At 35.6% G+C, this 19,763-nt stretch overlaps 1 protein-coding gene across 1 annotated transcript; it reads left to right on the top strand.

Moving 5' to 3' along the window:
- The first annotated feature begins 135 nt into the window (after positions 1 to 135).
- On the top strand, positions 136 to 6,868 carry LOC145585178 (aspartic proteinase Asp1-like). Its single transcript, XM_081641908.1, has 9 exons — positions 136 to 469; positions 4,564 to 4,681; positions 4,787 to 5,016; positions 5,423 to 5,653; positions 5,749 to 5,887; positions 5,982 to 6,176; positions 6,257 to 6,329; positions 6,417 to 6,504; positions 6,594 to 6,868. The coding sequence occupies exons 1-9, from the start codon at positions 291 to 293 to the stop codon at positions 6,652 to 6,654; spliced, it is 1,314 nt and encodes a 437-aa protein (XP_081498034.1). The 5' UTR covers positions 136 to 290; the 3' UTR covers positions 6,655 to 6,868.
- The last annotated feature ends 12,895 nt before the right edge of the window (positions 6,869 to 19,763 follow it).

The raw sequence follows: 19,763 nt of genomic DNA, 5'->3' as shown, positions 1-19,763 counted from the left end.
ACTCCATATATATATAACTTTAATAATCAAAACCCGAAACGGGGGTCAAAAACTAGTTTTGATTCAAATAGAGTGATGATCTCCTACCGCGTGAACAGGTGAAAAGGTCATTCAATTTTCTATAAATTTCTCTACCTGTAATTTCGTCGAACACGCGGTGTGCTCAATTCTCTGCTCTTTCTTCCTCTGCTTAAACAACCCCAAAATACTCCCACCAAACTTCTTCACTACAACTTTCTTACTCATCATAAAAACTATCACTTTCAAAATTTCAGCAGAAAAAAACAAGAATGTGGGGATCAAACTTTGAGAAATTATATTTTTCAGCAATTCTGGTGTTTTTGTTCTTTACTGCAACATTTTTTCAGGGTATTTTCTGTGAATCCCAGAATCATGGTGGTTCTTCTGCAATCAATGGCTTTGATCTAAGTGCTGTTTTTCGTGTTCAAGGAAACGTTTATCCTGATGGGTATCTTTTCTTTTTCTTAATCTTGCTTATTTTCTAATGTTTTTATGATTTTTATGTTTTTTTGTATTGTTGAATTTTGTTTTATGATTTTGATGCATAATTAATCTTGAATGTGATGTTGGTGGGTTGAATTGTAAATTTCAGTTTATATTAGCTAGGCAATTTTGACTGCATTTTTGTCATGATTTTGTTCTAGTTTTAGCTCTAATTATAGTTATATTTATAGTTTTAATGATTAATTATGACTTATGAATCTCATTTTATTGTGAATTTGATTGCCCATTGAATCTTTTGTTTGATTGTTTTTGAGTAATTTTTTGCAACTTTTTTTATTTTTTTTTGTTGGACTTGTTTGTTTTTGATGAAAGTTTCATCTTATTTAATTTGTTTGCATGAGAGTTATCTAATGTTTGACTTCTCGTTGTGTTGATAAACTTTCTTGACTTCTCTTTTGTTGATTAACTTTCCTACCCTTTTCCACCTTTTCCGTCTTCCTACCTTTATTCAAGTGTTTTCTTTTGCAAAATTAAACGCAAAAGATGTCAAATAGGTCTATCGGATTGGGTTTGTGTCAGGTGTTTTTGGTCTTTTCGGATTTGGGTAATCACCAATTTCGTTCGAACAATGCTTGTTCAAAGACTCCTGTGTTCGGTTTTAGGTTCATCCAACAAAGAATTACAACTTTTTTCTATCTTTAGTGAGATGTAAATATAGAATTAAACAAACAAGATGTCTAAGTGCAAACAACATTAAGTAAGCAAATAGCAAGTAATGATACAAATAGTAGTAATTTTGTTATTTTAACCATTCAAATGATGTTTAAGTTGAACAAAAATAATGTTAAAAAAAATTCATTTATATTTATTTATTTATTTTTGTAAAGTTCTCAAATCTGATTCTATTACCTTAAAATATAATGGTTTTTGGGTTGATTGAGATGTGCAGGGTTTTAATTCTGGCAACATTAGATTTTATATTAATTTACACATCATTCTAAATCAAAAGAGATTTCATTCCAGAGTAATACTAAAGGTGTGAACTGATTGTTCATTCATTCTTGATCAAATTAAGTTAATCTTACATGTCACATTTTTTCCTGAGCATGACAAGCCACGTTCTTTATGCATATATTTCACTTGCAAGTTTAACATGCTATATCAGATGGTTCTCATGACACAATGCTCCATTATTACTTTAATAATTATATTTTATTACCCAATAACCCGGGGGATCTTTCACACACATGTCTAGCGTGTTATGTGTGATGGTTCTCGTGACTTGAAACTCTATTAACTTTAGTAACTATCACATAGGGGCAAAAATCAAGTCGCATTCTTGATGTGTATATTTCACACACAAGTCTATTGTGTTATGTGCAAAATATACAGGTATTTCGGAAGTTTCAAATAAATTGGTTTCGAATTGCAAAGTTTTGGCCCAACCCACTCACCGTGTCAAGTAAACTTTTGACAGATTGATTATTGTTCCTTGTGCTGACAAAATTTTATGCCTCATCATAATTTTTAGTTTGTCCTGTATCATTGAAACTCTTTACTCTGTATATTCTAAGATTTCTAGTGAAATTCTTAAAAATTTCTCCAATTTCTCATTCTTAATATCAATATTATTAGTGCAGCAGCAATTAGTAAGTTAACTCTGCTGGCATGGCACTCTAGGAATCGCATTTCTTGATTAAATACAGCTATGATTTAATTTTTTTTTTAATTGTAATTTTATACTTCCTCCGTTTTTTTTTAGTTGAGGTGCGTTTGACTTTTACACTATTAACACAACACGCTTTGACTCGCTTTTGTGGTTTATAGATACGATAAAACATATTCGTGTGGAATCTTGTTTGAATCGTTTCAATGTATATTTTATTAATATCCACTTTTTATAATTTTACAATGTTAATAATTAGAGATATTAATCATTTAAAACATGCGTTGGCAAGCGTGATAATAGAAAGGTGTCAATACAGAGGAAGTATAACACTTCAGAAAAACTTCAGAAAATAAAAGTCAGGTCATCATCAATCTCATATAGAAGTGATGCATTCTACTTCTTGTTAGCACTAAGTAGTCTGTCATCTTGAATTGTCCTAATTTCGAGGGTGGAATCATGGAAGAAGTATTAGGAAAAAAATGTACTCTCTTGTATGAGTTTGAAACATTTGAATTTGACATAGTTGTCAGGACTCTCAGGAACAATAAGAGGCCACTATTCTAGCTGCTCTATCTGTTGCTTTAGAAAAGGGTATCCCAATACAACCAATTGCTTCAAATAATTTTTCAAGTTTCAACTTTAAGATTTTAGCTTCCTTTGTATGAACTAGTACTTTGGCTAGTGCCTAGGATTTTATACCCCATAATATGATTCATGAGTGGCTCATTGGCTCCCATCCATGAAAATAGTTGTAGATTCATGAGTAACTTCCCTTTTCTTTCCAAAGTAAGGTATACAAAATGTCTATTCCATTTACCAATTATGGCAAAAATGAGAAATGGAAAGTTACTTTATGTGAATCTCGAACTTGCTTGAATATTTTTTTCCCCACAGTACTCATGATTCAACCTGGAAAAAGTGATTCCATTAATCTTCTGGGTGATATTTAAATTCTCAGTCCAGGGCATATTTGTTCATGGTGTCCTGTAAATAAGAAAGAAATCTAAAACCATATTTTTGCAGAGTATCAGTCTCTTAAATGAACCACTCATTCTTGATTGGGCAAAAACAACTACAACATTATATATTTGATTATTTTGCCAAAATCCTACTGCAGTAACAAACTTGCTTCATGTATTGCTAAATCATCAATGTATTCTAAGGAAAGGGGGAAGCTTTGTTTTCACACATTCTTGCTTAGCTTCATGTGCCTGACAGTGTTCTTCAGCCGCATTGAATTTCATCTTAATGTATTCAGTTCTGCCTTTTGCTTCTTGATTGTGTGATTTTCACTGCTATAATCTTACACAGAGTTTAACCTTCAATTCAAGTGGCTTCAAGTTTAGTGGGTAGATACAACATGATCCATATTACAGCATGACTTTGATCACCTCTTTTATTCATGTTAGATCTGCCTTTTTGCTTTTCTGTTATAGCTGCTTCATACTAGGCTGCACAGACATGCTTCATTGGTTCATCATTTTTGAGCCCTGCTTTTGCGTATATTGACATACACACGGGCTGTTATATGCTTTAGGGACCAGAGTGAGAGAACCCATTTTTCCTTCGACTTGCTATTACAATTATTTACCAATTCTTAATAATCATCATTGTCAAATCTCATATTAATCTGATATGTTGTTGTCAAAAGAATAAGGGGAAACATTGAAATTGCTTTTAGTATCTGACAGAAAACACTTTTGCCTTCTGTTTGGGTTTCCTCTTAACTGATGTTTCTTCTTGTTTACTGCTGTTTTCAGATACACTTTTAGTATCTGATCATTATAATTTTGTGCTAAAAGTTTGCTTTTTTGTTTTTTTGTTCTGCTTTTTGTTTTTGTTTTGTTTTTCAATCAATCAATCAAAGCCGTAATCCCATAAATGGGGTCGGCTACATGGACCAAAAGTGATTATTCCGTATAGTCATCCACAAAAATCTTCCTCCTCCATCCCTTACTACCAACTACCTTATTTTTCACGTAAATCCATATGCTTCATATCCTTCCTAACTCCTTCCAACCAAGTCATTTTCGGTCTCCCTCTACCTCGTTAAAACTCTCCATGATCTTTCTCTTCCACTCTTCGTGCCGGTGAACCCTGGGGTCTCCGTCTTATTTGTTTTTATTTTATTTAAATTCTTATGCTTTGTCGAATATGGAAAAATGTCAGGACGACTATGAAATATAGTATCTCTTATCACTCCTACCTCTTTCATAGTAGCTTGATTAACAGATTCACATTCTCTTTTTGATGTGAATATTGCTTCTGTTGCTGTTTCTATTTCTGTGTTTCCAAAACCCCTTTTTTTTTTCCTCCCCCACTCTTAGCTTTTTATCTTCAAATTTGGATGAGCATTTAATAATGAATCCTGAACTAAAATCTGTTTCATAAGTATCAAAGTTTATTCAATGTCTTTGAAATGTTTGCAGGTATTTCTACACTACCTTAAATATAGGCACTCCTCCTAGACCTTATCATCTTGATATTGATACTGGCAGCGATCTCACATGGGTCAACTGTGATGCACCGTGTGTGAATTGTCCCAAGGTAATTTCTTCATTGGAACAGATCTGAAATGATAAATTGAGAACTTTCTAGTTTCTACTGTCTCATTGTCCCTTTACAAAAGTATAATTTATATCTTCCTTGCAGAGTCCTCACAAGCCTTACAAACCCCAGGGTAATAATGCTCTCCCATGTAAGCATTCCCTGTGTGCCGTCCTGCAACATTCTTCAAACTATCCTTGCCACAATCCTAGCGATCAATGTGACTATGAAGTTGAGTATGCTGATCATGGTTCATCTTTTGGAGTACTGGTGAGGGACAACTTCCCCCTTCAATACTTGAATGGTTCCACTACACATACTCCTCTGGTTTTTGGGTTAGTACTTCTTATATTTCTTGCTGAAATCAAAACTTTGATCATATGGTTGGATCCTCATATCCTGGATAAAAAATTACTTTCTCCAATCCTAAATAAATTTAATCAAGATTTTTTTAGTATCAAGTAATTGTTTATTAAATGTAAAATTTTTGCTTGGTTTTACTTGACTTCCCCTTCTCAAAATTTTCACTGAATGTGATTGTGGTATATAATGAGCTTATGATAGATACACTGGAACTTTTATTTAATTTTTCTTTTAATTATATGTGCATCAGTCTCAACACTTTTTTTTGGATTGAAATTTGGAAGGAGTGTAATTTATTGGATTTCAATTTCAAATTTGAAGTATAATATCCTTATTTGAACCCTGTGAAGATAATAAACTTTATGATTGTTTCTTCAGTTGTGGCTATGATCAAGATCTCTCTAGTTCAACCGAACCTCCTTTCGTGGATGGAGTTCTTGGGCTGGCAAATGGAAAATCCAGTATCTTGTCTCAACTTAATGACTTAAAAGTGACCAAAAACGTGTTTGGCCATTGCTTGAGTGACCAAGGAGGAGGTTACCTGTTTTTTGGGGACACACTAATTCCTGCTGGAACTGTTTGGGTACCGATGTTGAAAAAACAAGTTGGGTAAGCATTCTTTTTGCTATGTAGTTTATGCCTGATTTATTATTGTTCGGCTAAATATTCTCCACCTTGTCTAACTTCATCATGATGCATTTTAGGAACTATTACTCAATAGGACCTGCAGAGCTGCTCCTTGATGGGAAAATCGTTTTCAAGGGTGGTCTTTCCTTTGTTCTTGACAGTGGAAGTACATATACTTACTTAAGTAGTAAAGTTTACGAAGCTGCATTATCCACGGTGAGAATTACAATCACTTGCACCTTGAAATCTTGAATGCACTTTTAACGAAGTGTAGCCAACTTAAATATCTCTCCCACAACTTTTTATTCAGATTAAGAAAAACATCAACCAAAAGGTGCTAAAGATGGCTCCTAAGGATAAAACACTTCCAATATGTTGGAAAGGTGTAAAACCCTTCAAATCCATCAATGATGTCAAAAAGTTTTTCAAGCCTTTGGCATTGAGATTCTCAAAACCAAATAATGCAATGCTGGAAATGTCACCAGAGGCTTATCTTATTGTCAATGTGAGTAGTTTTGTTCACTTTCTCTATGGTGATTACAAGTATAACAGGATATTGAATTCTTCTTTTTTCCCGGTCTTCAGAAACTTGGCAATGTGTGTTTGGGGATATTGAATGGTGCTGAGGCGGGGCTGGATAATCTCAATGTTCTTGGAGGTGAAGCTATTGTTAACTCGTGTTGAATCGTCTACTCCATAATTTACATGTATATGCTTGTAACTCTTATTGTTTTGGTGCTAGCAGATATTTCACTGTTGAACAAAATGATGATATACAACAACGATAAATCCCAGATTGGATGGACAACTGTAAACTGTGACAGGCTTCCAAAGTTCTGATCATATGCACTTGTGGATTTCTTTTTCACTACTTTGATATGAGAGCATGCTTACCTGGGAAATTTTTATTTTTCTCTAACAGCTTGGATCGTGACAGTGACATAGATTTTTATCGCTCGGAGTACGGCTATGATGAGCTATAGCATGATCCTGGGAGTTATACTGAATCTCAACAGGTGAAGAAGCTGTTCTGTAGTGAAGATGGTAAATAGACAAACTTATAATTGATAAAGTTGTAATCTTCCTATGTAGGAAGCCTTGGTTTTGATGTAAATGATTGTAGCTTACCCAAGGTATATGTGGACACAATTACTATGAATTGGACTTGTTGCATGAAGATACCAAAAATTTACTTAAGGCTGCTATGATTGGTGATAACTGCATTTTTTTTTTTTTTTTTAAGAACTATAAAACAAAATAAAAAAGTCAAAAAGGAAAATAAAGAAGATGATGACATCTTGTTGTTGTGGCCAACCAATGAGCAGGAGTAATCCAAGAACTGAGGGACCTTTCTAATTCTATATACAACAAGACTCAAAATAGCAGAATGGATATCACGGAATAACCAATTAACCAAAAAGCAAGGAAATCAAGGTAGAACAGTCGGTGAACATGAGAATACGATTGTAACCTTTCCGAATACCCATTTGGAGTGCCTAGAGACACGCTTGTAACTCCGCTTTTAGTTATAATGCTATAATTTGAATGTGAACCTGCTGATTAATTACTCCCTCCGTTTTGCATTAGTTGCAACAGTAGGTTTGACTCATAGTTTAAGAAAATTATAGACTACGCTTATAGGCTTATAATATAAAATTATAAAGTATTGTTAGTAAGAAATAGAAATAATTAAAAAAAAAAAAGTAGTGTGGGTGGGGTTGGTAGGAAAGAGTAATAATAAAATATTTGTAAAAGTGGGGTAAGTGGGAGAGAGAAATTATAAAATGATGGTGAGTCTTTTCCAAATATAGTAATGTTGCAACTAATATGAAACGACCGAAAATAGAAAGTGTTGCAACTAATGCGAAACAGAGGGAGTTGTATTTCTATCATGAAAATGACATATTTCAACACAGTTTTCGAAACCTTAGCAGCTAGGGTTTCGAGGGTGGGGGGAAGGGCGGCCAGCGGTTTTTAGGGGGGAAAGTGTTTTCTAGGGTTATGCGTGTGTGGGGGATGGTTTTCCGAGGAGGATAGATATTTTTGAGGGGAGAGATGGGAGAGGTGTGACGGGTTTCGACGAGGAGTAGGGGGAGGTACAGCGAGTTCAAGCGAGGTGACTAGGATTGCAGCGAGTTCCAACGAGTAAAAGGTTGGTGGGTATGGGGGGCTAAGGAAAGGGAATGGAAAAGGCTAGGTTGGTGGGGAATCAATGCAAACTTAAAAATAAATATGGGTAAAGAGAATGAAAAAAATGACAAACAAACTACAACAAAGAGAATGATATATGTTCATTCCCTTTCCCTCTGATTATTAACTCCAAGCAAATATGGCCCTAAGAAATATGGAAAATTTTTATTTCATGTTTGATCAAGAAATTAAAAAACGGTTTTTTTTTTTTTACCATATACCCCAGAGTTTTTTTTGTTTATTTACCATATACCCCTGAAATTTTTCAAATTCACCATATATCCTTGAGTTGTTACAAAAATTCACCATATAGCCCTAATGACAACAAGATAAGTGGACTTTGGTTAATTATGTATCAAAACCACCTTAAATCTCTCCACCATCCCCGAAATCATTCATCTTCTTTCTTCAACCCCCTAAACCACTCTAAATCTCCATAATCATATTCGAATGATTTTGAGGGTGAAAAAAGGAAATTTAGGGTGGTTTTGGGGGAGGGAAAAACGAATGTGGGTGGTTTCGTGGGTAGGAGAATGTATTTAAGGTGGTTTCGGGTCATAATTAACCCTAATGACTTATGAAGTTAACAATCATTAATCATCAAGGATGTATGGTGTATTTTTGTGAAAATTCGGGAGTATATAGTGAAAAATCCGATTAAAATATGTAAGAATGTTTGCTTGGAGAATAATAAAGAGACCAATAATGTAACACCCTAGAAATTCCTTTTCTTTAAAATACTTGTTTTTCCCTTTTTAAAAATACGAAATAGGAAAATCTAAAATATTACCGCCACCGTGAAAGCAGAAGACTCTCTTTAAAACCATTCAAAATAAGTAACTTCAAAGTCAAAACCAAACGAAAGTAAAGTCAAACCAAAGTCAAACTTACAATTTGGAACCATTGTATGATCTTTCAAAACCAAACGAATATTTAAAACCAATGTGTTAGTCTCATCAAGCAATAATAATAATCCAACAATAAATAATAATAATGCATATTCAAAACAAAATACAATAGAAATCGCTCTTCACTCAAAACCCCAACATGAATATGCCGCATCACCTGAAAAGCTTCTCTTTAAATCGTCCCTACTACTCGCCATTAGAATTGGGTCGTCGTAGGGCCAAGATAAAGATAAGGCCAAACAAACATACAAACACACAATCAGCAATGCTGAGTATATAAGCGTAAATGAAACACACTAACATGCTTTCATCCTATCATCACACAACTTACCTTGTTGCACCTTCTTACAAGCATACACCATACATTATGACCATTCAATAAATAATTAATTAATTTATTTAGCCTGATTACGCATCAAACGGGTTTCCAACCAAATCCCTACCCCAAATAAATTGAGGTAAACTACACCGAGAGCTAACCGGGTAGGCAAATGTCACATAAAATGACGGACGTCCTTGCGCATAATAATAATAATAATAATAATAATAATAATAATAATAATAATAATAATAATAATAATAATAATAATAATAAGGATAATATAGCGCATGTACTCCCAGTAGAAGTTATGGTTAAATATAAAACCCCATAACTCCCCCCATATGTTTATACTCAAGGTGTATATATTCCAAGAGTTTTGGTGCGTAATCTCTTTCACTTTACGTTGTTTACATATTTTTAAACTTGGTGATGACTCTTAAACTATAGCACAATCAATCATAATAAATCATTCAAGCAATCAATTCAAGCAATCAAACATAATAATTTAATTCTTGAATATTTAGTGATCACATATAATTTAATGTTGAACCCTTTTTAAGACTACCTCGGTGTAAAAACACCTTAAGTACATAAAGCACCGCAAATCCCATCCCTCGGTATATAAACACACCTTAAGTGCATAAAACACCGCAAATCCTATCCCTCGATGTATAAACACCTTAAGTGCACGTAGGCACCGCAATATAATTTATCCCTGTGTACTAAGACACTTAATAGCTCAATTCCAATGCTTAAAAGCACCAATAAAAATTATATGAATCATAATAAAATTCCCTTATTATATTCCAAATCAAATTAAACATTTAGTTTAATTAAACATGCTCTCAATCATGCCAATAATAAAAGTATGTTTCATAAACAACATGCCAACATGATCCATTCCAATCATAAATCCACTACAAAGAATTCATACTTCACCAATCAATCACCAACATCAATCCAAACAATAATTCCAATCAATACCTATCATGATACTACCTTAGAATTAATTGATCAAAGCCTAGCATGTTTCTACACACTTAAATAATACCAAATACGCGAACGTACCTCAATAAGCCCTTAAAGTAGCCGAATACACCACAACAATTCCCGAACCAAGTCTCCTACATAAAGAGACAATAACACTATATTACTTTTCCTTGTATACACAATTTTCAGCAACTTAAATTCACTTTAGACTACTTAAAATAATCTGAAAATTATTTTAAAACCCTTCATTAAGCTCTTCTTTAATGGGTAATTACACCGTTTCATTAAAATCACAACACTACTACTTCACACAAAATTCCAGCAATAATACTTTGTTAAAAACTCCTTAAAACTCATCAAAATCACATCTTTATACTTGGTAAATAGTCAAAATCAATGGGTATTCAAAGCCCCCAAATCAAATTATGAAAGAACCCTAAAAATCAAGTCTTTATATTAAAAACCCTAACTTTATACTTTATGAAATCTGAAAATAATACCAATAATAATAATAAATCTTGAATTATACTTTATAAACCATCAAAGCATGACTATGATACTAATCAAACATACTTTGAATAATTAAAACCAAACCCTTAAAAAAATCATCAAAATAATTATAATAAAAGAGGAAAGAGGAGAAGAGGAAGGAACCCACAATGGTGGCCGTGTGGCTGCACCTGGTTGCCGATAGGGAGGGCTGGTGGCGATAGGTGGCAGCGTGTGGGTGGTGGTCATTCACGCAAGGAGGAACAAGGAGAAAAGGAATAAAAAAAATAAGAATAAAGGAAAAGAAAAGAAAAAGAAAGGAAAGAAAAATAAAATAAAACTTACCCCTTTGATTTTTGTGTGACAAATTTTTGGAGATCAAAGGGATATTTATTGTGTTGAATAGGTTAAAATTATTTGGGCTCATAAGAGATTATATAAGGGAGGAATAATTGGCCCAAATAAATAAAAAGGATGATTGGGCTTTTGCAAACATAAATTGTAATTGGTAGAGTAAGTATTGATCAAATTTAAAAACTCACTATTTAAAACCCATATTTAAAATTATTTGGCCCAAAAAATATTTTATAAGTAAATAAATAATTATTAAATATATTAAAAATACGGGTTATTACAAATAAAATCAAAGTATTTTATGATCGTATATTTATATGATTTGAGTAGGAAAGTTTAGGGAAATATGAAGATTTAATTAAAAGGAAAATTTGTCAAAAATAACACCACCTTTGGGCGGTCTTCCAAGAATAGAACGACCTTTGGATTACAAAATAAAACGACCTTTGATGCACATCTGCCAAAAATAGAACAAAAAACCTGTAACCTGTTTCACAGGTTATATTTGACATGTGTCCATGTGTGATTGGTTAAAAAAAAGTATTTAATTTTAACATTTTTTTAATAATAATGATTTTAAAAAACAAAACTTTAATTTTTTTTAATAATAAAATTATTTTAGAAACAATTTTTTTTTTTAAAAAAAATAAAACAAACTCCTCCCCCCACCACCATGCCACTACCTGCCCCCAGCAACGCCTAACTCCCCCACCCCCGCCGGCGACCCCCACCACTTCCCCACTGCTGGCAACCGCTCACCCTTCTCCCCCACCCGATTCCTACCACTACGACCTTCCCTCCGCTAAAACAGCCCTCCTGCCCGTAATGGCCCTCCCTCCCCTATTCTTGGCCACCTTAAACAGACCGAAAATCACCCAGAAAACTGACCCCCCTGCACCGAAACCCCTTCCCCCTTTTCAATAATGGGTTGTTTACAGGTATGGTCTGGCTGGGGAAAGGGAGTGGGTAATGGCTGAGATTAGTTGCTGCTTGTGACGAATTTGGTTAGAAAGTGATGGTGTCTTGATGTCGCTTGTTGTCGAGTAATAGCGGGCTGCTCTGGTGGTTTTGGTTGTCGATTTGGGAGGTGCGTGATGTGAGTTAGGGTGCAAAGGGGCCCCGAGTTAAGTGGAGGTTGGAAAAGGTCAGACGCCGGCACGTGGTAGGAAGAGATGGCTGGTAGAGACGACGTCGGCAGAGGTAAGGGGACTGGGTAGTGGAGGAGGAATGGTGGTTGGGCTGGTGGGGTTGGGTAGGGGTTTTTCTTTTTTTAATTAAGGTTTTATTTTTTTATTTTTAGATTTAATGTTTTTTTTTTAAAAAAAATTGACCACTGACAGTTTGACACGTGTCATAGGTAACCTATTAAACAGGTTACTAACAGGTCACGTTCTATTTACGGAAGATATGAGTCAAAGGTGGTTTTATTTTGGAATAATCCAAAGGTCGTTCTATTCTTGGAAGACCGCCCAAAGGTGGTGTTATTTTGACAAATTTTCCTAATTAAAATACTTGTCTACAAAAATCAAAACAATAATCTACTTCATTATTTTTAATGAAGCAAAATTTATGAAGCAATAATGCAATTAATTTCCGACCATTTAGCTAATTAATTAGATATTACTCTATATTTAGCTTTAGAAAATCCGAAAATTTCCTAATGAATTTTCAGTTTTTATGACAATATTAAAATAGGAATATATCACTTATTCTAACCTAATTAAATTAGAAATAAAAAATCAGATTTTTTAATGCTAGAAAATTTGAAAATCACCAAACTAATTAGCAATATAATTCGGATCATATTTAATAAAATAAGAATTGTATTCAAAATGATTAAAATATCCTATATATATTTCAGTTTTCATTAAAATAATAAATGGATAATTAATTTTATCCAAAATTCAAAATAATAATTGAATTTGATAATATTTTTTGCGCTACAATTAAAATTAATAAACAAATTACCAAAATAATTTTTTTTATAGAAATTAATTAATAATTAATTAATTAAAAATATTTTTCAAAAATATGTGGTATTACACTCCCACTTATGTCTTCCCCAACCCCATAGCAAATCTAGATTTTTTATAAATGAGTTTAAATAATGTAAAAAAATTAGTATTAAAATTAATTATAAATTAACAAATTACGTGAAACTACATATATATTATATTGCACATCGTTGACACATATAACATTATGTGTAATGATACGGTGTAAATGATATATTCGTCATAATTTTTATATCAACTTTCTAATGAAATAAATCATCTTCTAAATATTTTAACAATTTTTTTTTATATATATAAAATGAAATTAAATAAGGTCAATTCCCTACATTTTTTCCTTCCTATCTTCATAGGGTTTTTGACATATTCTTTCTTGTTTTGAAATTAAATAAGGTCAATTCACAACATAAGAGAATGCATGTGATTCGTAAACACTAAAATTGCAAAACTAAACTTAGACATAATTGAAACTAGCTGCTTGCTTTCCCTAATACACTTTTAATGAAACTAGGCAAAGCACAAAGGTTGTCCCTTCTTCTTTGTTGAGATTGACGCATCTTGCTGTTTCTACCGTTGACCCTCCTAGCTGACCGTTTCTTGCTTCCCCTTGCTCTCTTGGTTTGGACCTCCTTGTATACACTTTAATGGGCTGGGCCGTACCAACAAGTGGATCCATAACATTACCCGCCGCCACGAGATTCACCTTGTCCTTAAGGTGGAAATCTGGAAAACGTTGTGCTCGGTGCCTTCTTCCCAAGTTGCCTCAAACGCCGATAACCCCTTCCACTTGACCAACACTTCTATCCTTTTCCCTCCTTCGGACCGTACAGACCGGACATCCAAAATGTCCTCCGGTTCCACTAACAACTCCAAGTCTGTCGTCAGTTGCTCCGGCACCACAGGGTTAACCGCGCATACCAACAGCTTTCTTCAAATGTGAGATGTGGAAAACTAGGTGAATTCGGCAACCTAGGGTAGCTCAAGCTCATACACTACCTTTCTCACCCTTCGTACCACCTTAAACAACCCATAGAATTGGGCTCCCAATTTCTTATTTGGCCTCTTTGCTAGCGATTTCTGCCGATATGATTGTAATTTCAGGTACACGAGTCCCCTACTTCGAACTACTCGTTGCGCCGCTTCTTATCGGCATACTCCTTCATTGATTGTTGGGCTTTCATTAAATTGATCCGTAACTCATCAAGGATCAAATCCCATTCTTGTAGCCACTCTTCTAGTTGATCAACCGACGTTTGCCCATTTCCTACGCGCCACAGCTTCGAGGGATCTCTCCCGTAAACCACCTTAAAAGGGGTTAGCTAGGTGGAAAAGTGAGGCGACGTATTGTGAGCGCATTCGGCCCATGGAAGCCAATTCGCCCCTTTCTTGGGTTGATTCATGATGAAACAACGAAGATAAGCCTCCATTCCCTTAGTCACAATTTCAGTATGACCGTCCGATTGTGAATGGTAAGAGGTGCTTCGTTTGAGGTGGGTCCCTTGCAACCGGAATAACTTCCGCTAGAATATACTCATAAATACCCGGTCCCGATCTGAGACTATTTAATAGGTTGTCGTACACCTGTCAAAAATAAATTCCTAACAAAACCAATTAACAATGTAGTAGGGTAAGTAGGGTCGAATCCACGGAAAGATGGCTATTCAATTTAACCTCTAAGAACTAGGTGAAACTAAACTATGTCACGAAATTGGGGTAAAATAAAGATAGTCTAAATTAAAATAGGAATAAAACAATTAATAAAAAGACCTAGGGTTATAGTTCACCATGTTTATAGTTCTAAATCTATCAAATATCAATAACAATTCAATCAATCAAATATCTAAAGCAATTGCTAAGCCCACGATCGGATCTTAACGCTCTCAATTTAACATATGTAGTTTGGTTAACAAGGGATTCCAAAACCCTAGAAATAACTCAAGCACGAAATAAATAATAAAAACTAATAAAGTTAACAAAGAAAGCATAATTAAAATAAAGAAATAAAATTACCTTAATGAATAAAATTAATAAACTCAAGAATAATCCATGGAGAATCCTTAGAGTTGCCCATGAGAAAACTAGGGCTAAGAAAACGAACATAAAAATGGCCTAAGGGAAAAATAGTATCTCTTGAGTATTTATACTATCCTAAAACTAATCTAAACATAAAATAAATAAATAAATAAATACATAAGCTAGAATATTATTTTATAGTAGAAGATGATATGGCACACAAATAAGGTCGGTGGTTGGATTACGTGGAATGTCGTGAGAATTTAAGGATGCTCGTGGCTTCAAGGGCTACTTACCACTCGACTAAGCCCGCGGGCCCAGGGCTAGTGGCCGCGCCCTGGAAGTAGCAACAGAAAATTCGAGTGGCCGCAGGGTTGCCCGCAACAATATCCTGTGGGTGGCTGACTGCATTGCTTGGATTCAAACGTATATAACTTCTATTCTAGGAAGCTTCTTGGGGTGTCTGACCAATCTTGGAAAGATCTTCAAGTCTAGTTTCCAACAAAACTTGATTCACTCCAATCCCATCTGGAAAACTCAAGTTATGATCAAAAGAATGAACAAGGGTCAGTTTTGCCACTTTGTAAAACATTGTTTAGCATCGTTTCTAACTCAAATTTGATTTCGAAAGGTGCACAGTGACCCTTATGAATGCTATTTTCATTCCTCATGCACATAATAATCAAAATCAACGTCCACGAACATGGGATCCTCGATTAATAAACTCAATTCATCAGCTTCCATCTAAATATCATCCGAATCAACTCCAAACACTTTGAAAGCGTCCAAATGACTATGAAATCGCCAGAAACATTAAGAAAAACACAAATGGAGCGCAATAGAGTACAAAACAAACAACTTATGCATTTGCGACCTAAAAAGCGACAAAAGGACCAAAAAAACAACTATAAACTTACCATAAACGTGCCTATAAATCTTATATATATATGATCAAAGTGGGGGTTAATTGTAGACATCTACTTTTGGCCTCCTATCCCGACAGGAAGTGCAATGACGATAAATAAAACCATCTTCTTGTTGGATCAAAGTGAAGAATACTTATGGAGAACTGGTTAAGCCACAAAACACAAAAGACTAGCCCAAATTAAAGATAAAAGCCAAAACAAAGGTCCAATTAACTAAACCCAATCATAATTAGGCTTAAGCCCGTGCTTAAAACCCAATAATGACGGATTTAGGAGCGCCTAGGTTAAATTTTAGTGCTGCCGCAGGAAAAGCCGCACACATCTCAAACAGTCGCGCTGGGCTGCCGCGCGCAGCTAATTCAGCTACGCGCGACACCCAGCGCAACCTCCAGAGTTGCGCTGCTGAAGATTTAGAATTATACGAAAAATATAAAATCGAATCTTACCATAAAGCCGCTCGCAAGACAATTAGTTGCACTGCCCATAGCAGCGCAACCTAATCACTTGCGCTGGGATGCCGCGCGTAACTCATCCTGTTGCGCGCGACACCTGCTGCAGAAGAATGCTCGTAACCCTAAACCTAATCATTCCCTATAAATAAGAGCTTAAACCAAGGCTTAAACAGACAGAAAATAACCTAAAAAAATCTGGCGAAATACTTGTGAACTTGTGCAACCTAGCCCTTCTTGTCCTAAACACTCACCCCTTTTGATATTTTGTTACTACGGTGGAGGTTCCCCAACAAGAAGGAGTCCATAAGTATTCTAAACGGAGATCTAGCAACGAGGTTTATGAGTTTTTCCTAAAACTCATTGGCGACTCCCTACTTGTTTCTTACAAAAAAGTGTAATGATAGAATCAATTCTAATTCAAGGTCCCCCAAACAGTCAGGAATTCAAATCCTACTGCACCCTAACAAGTGTAAAGTCCTAGGCTTTTAAAGGGTCATGGGCATTTAAGGAGAGGACCCCTTACGATGGGAACCCCCTCCTTACAGTGGCGACTCCGCTGGGAACTTAGAGGTTACATGATTAATTCGTAGTTATGGTCCAAGGTTTCCAACACTAGGTTGCCTATGGGTTGTAACGAGAATTAACTTGGATAATCTCTAGTTAGAGAGCGAGACTTGAACGTATAATATCTTCCTTTTGCACAAGAGTAAAACCAAACAAGCAACATTGCATCATGCATAAGCATAGCACACTTAAACCATTAGGGATTGGCTCATTGACTAGGGGTCGCCAACACTAGGCTTCTATCCCGAAATCAATAACAATCATCCCACCCATATCGCCAACAAAATGCTGGGAAGGTGATGCCATGAGTCAACACGTTGAGTGATTGATTTGTGCGTCGTTTCTTAAGATATGGTACCTTTGGACACCCAAGCCCTTTTCTGACCTTAGAACGGCATTGCGTGAATCTTGACTTATGGCTTGCTTATGTGATTATGTAACTATATGCAACATGTTAGGATAGTCTTCTTTTTTTTCCTTTTAGTTTGGTCTAGGTTTCCAATTACGAAGTTGTCTCTTCGTGATTTAGAGTCATATTCAAAGGATAACAAAAAAAAAAAATCAAATAAAAAAAAAACAATGACAAAAAAAAAGCTCGAATTAAAAAAAAAATCCTACGAGCAGGTGGCGTGCGCAACTCAGTGAGTAGCGCGACCCCCCCCCCCCCAGCGCAAGAGATTCCGTTGCTCGCGACAGCCGCGCGCAACTAAGTCACTTGCGCGCGCCCACTGAACGAGTCAATTTTGATTCTCAAAAAACAAATTGACTCGTCCGAACAATATCTTCATTGAAGAATTATTAAGGGTGATGTTATCCGTTTGAATATATTTTGCGTCTTTTTTTTCTCTTTTCTCCCTTTTTAAAAAAGCGTATCGATTTACTTGGTTTCCAAGCTTGGGAAAGAGGACTCCCGGGCACTCGCATTCTACGTTTACCACCCAAAGATCAACCCCTTTCAAACCACTTTTCTTTGACAACTAATCCTAGTCCAACAACAATGCCAACCATCGAAGAACTTCAACAAGAGATTCTTCGTTTGAGAGAGGAAAAGGCTCAAGAGGCCGAGGAGAGAAGAATTAAGAAAATGGAAAAGGTTGAAAAGAAAAATGCTGAAACCTTAGCCTTGCAAGAAAAGATGGAACAATTATCCATCAAAGAAAAGTCGTTGGAGAAGCTAGTTCTTCGTTCTACAATGGGGAACAAGTACTTTGACGCAGAAAAGTTTGCTCCTCCCCCAGGACTTGCTTTACCGGAAAAGTTCGTAGCTACGGACTTGCCAATATTTAAGGTGACCAATAATCCACAAAATCATTTAATGTGTTTTACTGGCACTATGGCATTAAAGGGAGTTGATCCTAAGCTTTATGCTTTGACTTTCCCTTTATCCCTAGACTCAACCGCGAGAAAGTGGTACTATGGGGTAGATCCAAAATTCAAGGCAACATGGGAAGATGTAGTTTCGGCTTTCATTACCCAATATGAGAGTAACGTAGAGTTTAAGTCAACTTTACATGAACTCGAGATGCTTAAGCAAGGCGACGATGAAGGTTTCCTTGCTTTCTATGGTAGATGGCGAGAAAAAGCGGCCCACCTTGCCCAAAGGCCGCCTGAACTCGAGTTAGTACAAAAATTCATTGACAACTGTCATGAAAAGTACAACAAACATCTACGTTACCTTGGTTTAGACACTTTTCAAAAGGTCTATTCTGTGGCTACTAGGATTGAAGATGATCTTGCTAAAGAAAAAGCAAACAAACCTCATCATCATCATCAACCTAAGAATAACTACAAGAAGGGGAATGATGATGCATAATCCTTTATTGACGTATTTGCGACTTCCACGTAATACAATAACACAAATCGATATAATGATCCTAGAAAAAGATGGACAAAAGAAAGAAAATTTACTCCATTTCCTGTAAGCTATAAAGAATTGTTAGAAAAATTAAATGAAAAAGGCTTACTTGTGCCAACAGGGCCAACACCACCCACTCCACCAGAAAGAAGATTTCCTCAATGGGATGGTAATTTTTATTGTGCTTATCATAGAGGCGTTGGACATGATACTGAACGTTTCTATGTCTTAAAGCACAAAATACAAGATTTAGTAGACGATGGGAGAATTCCCACGCCTAAACCTAACAATAATGGATCCCCCTTAGGGGTGTTTCACATCAATGAGGACCATATGGGAAGTGATATGTTCAATCCTTTAGACTATATCACACCTATAGGAGAACCTCTATCCACAATACTCATAGGGGCAACTAATGAAGTATGTGGACTATGGGACGACGACTTTCAAGACTTATATGTCTCTAAGTATGCCGCCGTCCCACCTCCATCTTGTTTACAAAATGAAACAAATGGAGCAGTTGATTGGGATCATTTCTTGGGGAAGTCGCAAGATTTATCGAATCTCTCCTTGGATGAACAATGGCATCAAGCACAACTCATGGAACATCTTGAAATGGAGGCACATCCAAAGCCTCTAGAAGAAAGTTGGTTTGTGAGTCCTACAACTAACCCAAATGAGATAGATCATTTAACTCGTTCTGGGCGAGTCTACCAAGCACCACCACCAAATGGATCTTCGACCACACAAAATCAAACTCAAGGTCAAGTACAAAATCCAATACCATCTCCACTTGAGGTGGAAGATCCATTGGTCAAACAACTTCGCCAATCCAAGGCGAATGTTAGCATTTGGGAACTCCTAAGTACTTCTGAAGAACATAGGAATTCTCTCATGAATGCTCTAACGGCTTTGTCTATAAGCACAGACACAAACCCTCAGGATCTCGTTAGCTTGCTTACTAGCGAGAAATCCGACAAATCAATCATTTTCACTAATGATGATTTGCCTTCAAAA

Source organism: Chenopodium album, chromosome 16 (assembly GCF_948465745.1).
Source record: "Chenopodium album chromosome 16, dcCheAlbu1.1, whole genome shotgun sequence".
Taxonomy (NCBI): domain Eukaryota; kingdom Viridiplantae; phylum Streptophyta; class Magnoliopsida; order Caryophyllales; family Amaranthaceae; genus Chenopodium; species Chenopodium album.
The sequence above is the reverse complement of the archived record's forward strand: the minus strand, read 5'-3'. Positions and strand labels throughout refer to the sequence as shown.

Excerpts from the sequence above, each read along its gene's own strand:
- LOC145585178 (XM_081641908.1), top strand. The coding sequence starts at position 291 with ATGTGGGGATCAAACTTTGAGAAATTATATTTTTCAGCAATTCTGGTG. Across the intron at positions 5,017-5,422 it reads CATACTCCTCTGGTTTTTGG|TTGTGGCTATGATCAAGATC; the intron begins GTTAGTACTTCT and ends TTGTTTCTTCAG. Across the intron at positions 6,330-6,416 it reads TAATCTCAATGTTCTTGGAG|ATATTTCACTGTTGAACAAA; the intron begins GTGAAGCTATTG and ends TGGTGCTAGCAG.